Source organism: Peromyscus californicus, unplaced genomic scaffold (genome assembly GCF_007827085.1).
Source record: "Peromyscus californicus insignis strain IS unplaced genomic scaffold, ASM782708v3 Scaffold_23__1_contigs__length_62951481, whole genome shotgun sequence".
Lineage (NCBI taxonomy): Eukaryota > Metazoa > Chordata > Mammalia > Rodentia > Cricetidae > Peromyscus > Peromyscus californicus.
Window position 1 is genome coordinate 46,785,764 of NW_026294534.1, and position 8,283 is coordinate 46,794,046.

The 8,283-nt window shown below is 39.6% G+C and overlaps 1 protein-coding gene across 5 annotated transcripts in view; it reads left to right on the forward strand.

Annotated features, from left to right (window-relative positions):
* Positions 1-4,258, forward strand: part of Fbxo8 (F-box protein 8) — a 44,394-nt gene extending 40,136 nt beyond the window's left edge. For all 5 annotated transcript variants that reach the window (XM_052752319.1, XM_052752320.1, XM_052752321.1 and 2 more), the window contains 2 exons: positions 1,524-1,720; positions 3,248-4,258. In XM_052752319.1, coding sequence (XP_052608279.1) covers positions 1,524-1,720; positions 3,248-3,435 — 385 coding nt within the window. In that variant the 3' untranslated portion in view covers positions 3,436-4,258. The remainder of the gene's footprint in view (positions 1-1,523; positions 1,721-3,247) is intronic.
* Positions 4,259-8,283: the final 4,025 nt, after the last annotated feature.

Here is an 8,283-nt window from a genome sequence, read left to right on the forward strand (position 1 = left end):
CGTTGAAAAGTCCTGAAATAGTGAAGCTGGAGAGTTGCCTCACTGTTTGTTAAGAGCACTTGTTGCTCCTACAGAGGATCCAGATAAGGGTCCCAGTACCCACATGGTGGCTCACAACCATCTGTAACTCTAGTTCCAGATCAGTTGTCCTCTCCTGTCCTTAGTGGGCACCGTATTATACACATGGTACACAGACAGGCATGCAGACAAAACACCCATACATATAAAAGCAGGTCTAAAAAGATGACATGAAGTATTTCAGTCATGCAGATAGAGGTAATGGGTCATATGGCATTCTCATCTGGTAGTTATTCACTTGTGCCCTTATAGTCTAGTTAATTGCAGGCATAAAAATATTGAGAGAGCATCTACATCAACATACTCGTCATTGAAAGAAAGTCTCGTATGAAAGGTGTTGTTCTTAAACTACTTTGTCTTTAAATGCTGGGGACCTAGAGATTGGTGCTTCTTCTGTAGACCCTTTCTGTAAATATTTAGCTTTGCTGACCTTATGCTCTCTGTTGCATTTGCTTATAACTCTGCCATTTGTGTTGTATAAGTAGACACAGGGCCAACTATAAACAAAGCAGTATGGCCCTATTCCATTAAATCTATTTACAAATACAAGCAGTGGGCCAGAGTTTGCCTACTGGTTGTATTTGCCTAACCCCTGCCATAAGCAATTGGTCAAAATGAAGGCTATGATCATATAATCAAGTTTGAGTTCAGTAACAGTTTAAGAATGTTGTTACAAAGAGTCACTATATATTTAATGCTATAGGTTGAAATAGATAGCATACACGTTTATAATATTATACAATATTTACATAATTATAAACACTTAAATATATATCCATAAAATTATTATACCCATATGTTGGGGTGGTGAGCAGTCACTAAAAAGAATGAAGTGAATCTATTTCTAAAGACAAAACTGTTAACAATAAACTATATCAGGAAGGAAGAGCAGATTATAAAACAGTGTGTAGTCTATGTGGGTGTTTTTTTGAAGTCTACATACATAGCTTTTACCTCTGAAACTGTGTCTAGGTACAATACAGGAAGATCCCTTCTCATTTAAAGGGCATGAGTTCTAGTGTTTGGACTTCGATCAGCAAGCACTTAGAAAGGAGCAGCTGTTCTGTGTCTCCCTGCGGGGAGGTTGGTTGTCTGTGTAGGGCCCGGACTGGCCTTGAACTCCTGATCCTCCTGCCTCAGCTTCGCGAGTGCCACCACACCAGCTGAGCAGCGCTTTCAATACTTAAAACTTTATTTCGAAAGTAGAATTCTGTATTTCACTTCATCTTGTTTTAGCCTATTCATGAAGGAGTTCCAAATATTTTAACTTTGTAAATAATTATATTTAATGGTTTTAAAAGGGTAAGGATAATATATATTTTATTAGGACCAACTGATATAGTAATCAATAATGAAATACTTTTATACAAAAATATCAAATTATGATTTTTCATTTTTTTAGAAATATTAACTATAGCTGCACTCTTTTGTTTCTCTTTCCATAGGAGAGATGTCTTGGATGACCTTGTAACCTTGCATAATTTTAGGAATCAATTCTTGCCAAATGCATTGAGAGAATTTTTCCGTCATATTCATGCTCCTGAAGAACGTGGGGAGTACCTTGAAACTCTTATAACAAAGTTCTCACATAGGTTCTGTGCTTGTAATCCTGACCTAATGCGAGAACTTGGCCTTAGTCCTGGTAAGGATAACTCTGTGTGTGTGTGTGTGTGTGTGTGTGTGTGTGTGTGTGTGTGTGTGTGTGTGTCTGTCTGTCTGTACTCACGTGTGCATGCATGAGTTTTACATTATTTTTCTAACTCCTAGCACCTGCAGGAAAAATAATCATAATATGAGACATTTTTTCACTGGGAGGAAGCATTGTAAATATCTGCTTCACTGTTGCAACAGTGGTGGCATGGATGGAATACTCAGGAGTACACTTACCCCCTTCGCACATAACAAATGCACAGCGTTATGAGGAAAGTTAGACTAACTACATAAACCCTCTAAAGTTATTCTTAGTTGTTATTTTTACCAGCTGATGTAGGGATTTTTTGAAGCTTTCAATAAGCTGTACAATAGATAACAATATTCTCCACTAAAAATTATTTTAATACAACTAGTTTTCACTATGTGTGTACCTATAGAGATGTGTTAGCTCTCAAGTCTCATATGTGCACTCTCATTTTATAGATTTACTTGTATCTTTGTGTTTAAAATTGTACTTATCAAACAATGTTTACAAAACAAAACATGCCTGTCATATAAAATTTGCTGAACCTATTTAATAAGATACAATGTTTAACATAGCTTTCTTAAGACTTCAAGATTCTAATATATAAGTAGTGTAGTACTGAGAACATCATGACAGTTGCTACTGTTGTGATATTAAGCATCAAGTAATTTTTTTTGGGGGGGGGGCGGGGGGTTGAGACAGGGTTTCTCTGTGTAGTTTTGGTGCCTGTCCTAGATCTTGCTCTGTAGACCAGGCTGGCCTCAAACTCACAGAGATCTGCCTAGCTCTGCCTCCTGAGTGCTGAGATTAAAGGCGTGCGCCACCACCGCTCAGCAAGTATTGCCCTCTGATTATATGAAAAAAGAAAATTACTTTGTTACATGTGTTCAGGTATGGCAGTGTTTTCCCTAAAGATTTATATTCGAAGCTCATGTGCAGATTCCACCCACCTTTAAAGTACATCTCTCAAATGAGACTAGTAATTCTTTACATTCTATTTTTAGTGCCAAGATAATACATATCATGTCATTAAAAATATTTTGACATTAAATTAGGTTTTTAAAAAGCATTCTTTATAAATAAATACCTTGATTTTTTTTTATTAAAGAAGGTGATAAGCTGGTGGTAGAATTTAATTCAATTATAGTTGGATATAAATGTCCCATTTGAAAATGAAAATAAAGCAGATTCTGAAATGTTAAGTCTGGAATGCATTTTCACTATAAATTCCTGAAGCATACTGAAGTTCCTTTGAACTGGAGAGAGTGCTTGTGTTGGTAATCAGACTGGATGAGTTCACCTCAGTTTGCCTGGTCCTAGGTAATTTCCCAGTACAGAGCTTTGAAGACTGACCTGGAAGAAAAGCCTAGACTCACAGGGTGTTTTCGCCACCAGCCCTGTGGGATCTTTTGTGATATGAATTTTTGTCTCCTTAACATAAGTGGCTATTTCAAGCGAGCTAATAATTAGTGTGTTTCCTTTACCTTCCAGATGCTGTCTATGTACTGTGCTACTCTTTGATTCTACTTTCCATTGACCTCACTAGTCCTCACGTGAAGAACAAAATGTCAAAAAGAGAATTTATTCGAAATACCCGCCGCGCTGCTCAAAACATTAGTGAAGATTTTGTAGGACACCTTTATGACAACATCTACCTTATCGGCCATGTGGCTGCATAAAAAAAGCACAATTGTTGGGACTTGGCCCTTTTACTGCAGACTAAAGCGACCCAGGAGCGGACTTAGCAGCAGTGGGGTTGCGTCAGTGCTGGCCTCTCCAGCCGCTGTGCACAGTCAAGCTTGAGTGCACAGCCTCTTTTTGTTCCCTCTTTTCTAGGTTAGCGGTTTCAGAACTAACTAATTTTGATGAACTTTTCCTAATTTCGCTCATCATGTTTGCACAAAACAGCCATTGTATCACAGAGCTGTTAGAGAACGTTAAACCGACACATACTCTATAAGATGGGGTGTTTGTGCGCTAGATTTGTCTGAAGACTATCCATGTCCATCCTTTAAAAAATACCATGTAATGTATGCATATTTAACTAAAGAGATTTATAATCGTAATTATTTTATTGTAAAGATTTTAACTAAAGGGTTTCCTTTTCTCTGGAACTGAGTTTGGAAATTCATTTGACTCTAAGTATATTGTTGGCTTTGTCAAAGTTGGGTCTGACCCTGGAAACCAATACCAGCTTCCCATTTCTTTGAACTTTGAAAAGAGTATTGATTTGTTACTATATTAATATACTATGCAAAACTGGCCTTATTTGTATAACACATATCATTTGATTCATTTTTAAAACTTCTGGGTTAATAAAGTTTCAATACATCCTTTCAACATTTAGAATATAAAAAAGTGTCAGAATTTAAAAGTCACACTTCATTAGAACTTGGGGAAGTCTTTACTTCCTTGTTTCTGAACTACTTGATCTTGACTATTTTCCTAATCTCGGTCTATCTTCAGAGTTAATAAAAGAATACTATGTTGTGAATCACACTATACACTCTTTGATCTTCAGATGTGTATCACGGGCTGTCCATGTGCTGAGTACTGTGCTAGGTTACAGTAGTGATGCCTAGACATGAGGTCTGTATCAAAAGATGGCACATGCTTGTGCAATACAAGGAAAACTGTAGATTTTTTTTCTCTAGTTAGTTATTTTTAGGTGAATGATGCATTGATCTCTCCCTCTGTCTATCTTCCCCCCGCTTATAGATGTCTCTGATATCTCCCTGCCTCTCCATCTCCTCCCTTTTCTCAATTTGACTTTCTTTTAAGCCTTCATTTCCCTATTGTTTTCTTTTTCTTTTTTTTTTGATTTTTACACTCTGCCTCCTTTTTTTTCAATATAATTTTCTTATGGAAATATTGAAACAGAAAATTGAAACATCTTACAGAGAAAGCCTGCACACCCCACCCGTTATTCTACAATTCCAATTTCATTCTGTTCACTTTATCATTTATTTATCCGTCCCTCCATCCATCAGCTGATCTTAATGATTTTAAACATATCAGGATTAGCTTCAAATATATATATTCTTTGTTGCTGAACACTCAAATTTATATATCATTGACTAGAGGGCTACATTTCTAGCCTTTTTTCACTTTGAGGTAAAATTTACAATCAAGGAAATGTAAAAGTATTATGTGACTCTTTACAAATGCTGATCCTGTGCAAATTAAATTGATATGTCAGTTATATGAAGTTTCTTAACTAGTTAATATTATACCATTTCATGTGAAATATTCTCTACCCACAATCTTAGAGTTATATGTTATAATAAAATCCAAAGTCTTTTATTTTTAACAAGCATTTTCACTTTAAACAAGGTAAGAAAAAAATAATCTTTTATGTTTACTGATAATATAATTTTAAATACTCTTATTCTTCTGTGAAACTCCAAACCCTTTTTACAGTATTTTTCTTCTCAAAATGAGAGCATCTATTGTAGTTGGGGTCAATTAATTAGCATAGTTTTATTTGATTATTTGTTGTTATTTTATTGAAAATAGATTCTTCTCTATTCATACAATGCATCCTGACCATAGTTTCCCCTTCCTCCATCCTTTCAGCTTTTCCCCACCTCCTCGCTCCCCTAAATCCACTCCCCCTTCTGCTTCCTCTTCAGAAAAGAGCAGACCTCCAAGAGACGAGAGCCAAACAGGACAAAACAAGATACAGTAAGTCAAGGCAAAAGCCCTATCATGACTGGATAAGGGAACCCAAGAGGAGGAAAAGAGTCTCAAGAGCAGGCAAAAGAGTCAGAGGCAGCACATGTCCTATACTGCCTGGATGGCCAGGAACTGGAGACTGGATAGCCCAGAGACCTAGAGTAGAACTGAATACAACTGGTTAAAAAAATCAATGACTTCTAATGACATACAGATCAGTGCATTGTCCAGTCATCATCAGAGGGTCTTCCTCCAGCAGCAGAAGGGAATGAGTGCAAACACCCACAACCAGACATTATGCAGAGAGAGACTCTAAATTGGAGGTCTCCCTCAGGTCGGCCCTCCCTTTAGAGCCGGAGGGGTTGAGGCCATGAGGAGAACATGGCCCACCAAATCAACTAAGCAGGCCTCACCTCACATGGGTTCACAGAGACTGAAGTGGTAGGCAGGGGACCTGCAAGGGTCTGCACCAAGTCCTCCAAATATATGTTATGGCTGCTAGCTTGGTGTTTCTGTGGGACTCATACTTTTATTTGAAAATATCTTTCTTTTTGAAGAAATTTTTGCTGAATATTCAATTCTACTTTTTTTTTTTTTTTTTTTTTTTGGTTTTTCGAGACAAGGTTTCTCTGTGTAGCTTTGCGCCTTTCCTGGAACTCACTTGGTAGCCCAGGCTGGCCTCGAACTCACAGAGATCCGCCTGGCTCTGCCTCCCGAGTGCTGGGATTAAAGGAGTGCGCCACCACCGCCCGGCCTCAATTCTACTTTTCACATCTTTCCCCTTTATGCACTCAACCCAGCCCCTTTAGGGAATGATTTAATTTTTTGGCTTATGGTTTAGGGATGATAGTTCAGCAAGGAAGGCATGACAACTGGGTCCAGCTTGGTCCAAGGTGGTGAGAGTTTTCAGAGGAGGTGGGAGCATATGACATACTCCCTTTACATATCTGCACATTAGAAAGCAGATCTTTGCAGAAGCAAGGCCAGGCTATAATGTAAAATCCGCTCCCAAGGATTAATTTCTGTCAGCCAACCTTGTTCCTTAAGGTTCCACAGCCTTCCAAAACAGCACCATTATCTGGGGACCAAGTATTCCAGCACATGAGCCTGTTGGGGACATTCCTACTCAAACTATAACAGCCCTTTTGACCCCATAAAATTATAGCCATCTCAATGCAAAAAAAAAAAAAAAAAAAAAAAAAAAATGCTTCAAAAATCCAAACCTCAGGCTCTTCTGGGCTTAAAGCAACCTACTTAATGATGAGCTGTAAAAGAAATTGCTAACCACCAAATGTCACGTGTTTCAAATATGCAGTGCCATATAGAATCCCATTCCAAAAGAGAGGGGTGTGGACAAAGCAAGGAAAGATTGGAACGAAGAGGATCAGAAGCCAGCAGGAAGAGCCACAAACTCCACCTGTCTGGGTTCTGGACTGGAACTCCTGATGGCATCCTTTAGGCTCCAGCAGGCTGGTATAATCTTACTAGCCCAGCTCTGCCCCCTGCAGTGTACATGACCTCCTTCTTAGACCAGCTGCACTCAGTCCCTCCAGCTGTCCCTGGAAGACATCCATTTTTCTGACGTTTCCAGTTTACTGAGGACTGTGTTGTAAGTTACTGATAGATTTCAGCTTCAGCGTCATGCTTCATTCAGAATGTCCAGTCAGGGAAACTCCCTGCTACACCCTGCCTGGCAACAGCAACTTTCTAGTACCTTGGCGTAAGCCTCAGTGTTCCCGTAACCCCTGCCAACATTAATGTCAATAATGACCCCAAGTTCAACTGCCAGCTCAAGATGGACCATGGACCACTTGGACCACAGGTGATGTAGTTTCTGTGTGCCATTCTGACGGAACCTGGGAAATCACTTGCCCAGGCAGGCCAGCTCTGTACCCTGGAGGTTCTCGCCTACCTAGACGCTCTCAAATGGGTTTCTGTTTTTTACACCCTGGGGGGTCGGCAGGTGGTGTGCAGAGTCTTCCTTTCACGGCACCATTCAGATTGTCACAGTGTAGTGTAGGCGCATTCTAGGCCACCAATCACCACCACAGTTTCCAAAGTTTCTCTTTAATGGCCCTAGTTTCTTTAATTGTTACTGCACCTTTTCCTCAGCCACTTTTCTTGCCCAAATGTACATTTCCCCCATTTTTCTTCTGCCTTTCACTGTAAATCTAGTTAAGAGCAGACTCTAGAACCATACCACGACCTAAATGTTGTGCTATCTTCAAATTTCCTCTGCCTAAAAAAGTTGGCCTATTTTTTTTTTTTTCTGAGACAGAGTTTCTCTGTGTAGCTTTGGAGCCTGTACTGGATCTCACTCTCTGTCCCAGGCTGGCCTCAAACTCACAGAGATCCACCTGCCTCTGCCTCCCAAGTGCTGGGATTAAAGACATACGCCACCCACCCGGCTTAGCTTATTATTGTAAAATGCATCTTCGCTTATTTTAAAGACACAGACAGAATGTGCCAGTTGCTTTTCCAGACTGCCCCGTGGCTGGCTTATGTTTCTGTCTCTGCTCCTCTCTGAAGCCCCGCACCCCCAGTATTGGCTGTATATACTTATGTCGTCATTCTGACCTCATTTCCTGTCGAATGGCCCAATAAGCTCAGACTATAGCGCTTCAGGGCTTCTCTAGTCTGCCGTTCCTAACTTTTCCACATTCCTTCCAAAACACAATTCCAGACTGATGATCCATGTGGTCACATTTGCCCAGCATCAGCTGCCATTCTTGTCATCTATAAATATTTGTTACTTTTCTTGTTGCTGGACAAAATAACTGTGTGTGTGTGTTCATGTGCATGCCTTGTCATGGTGTAGAGATCAGAGGGCCTGTGACCTCCCCACACACAAA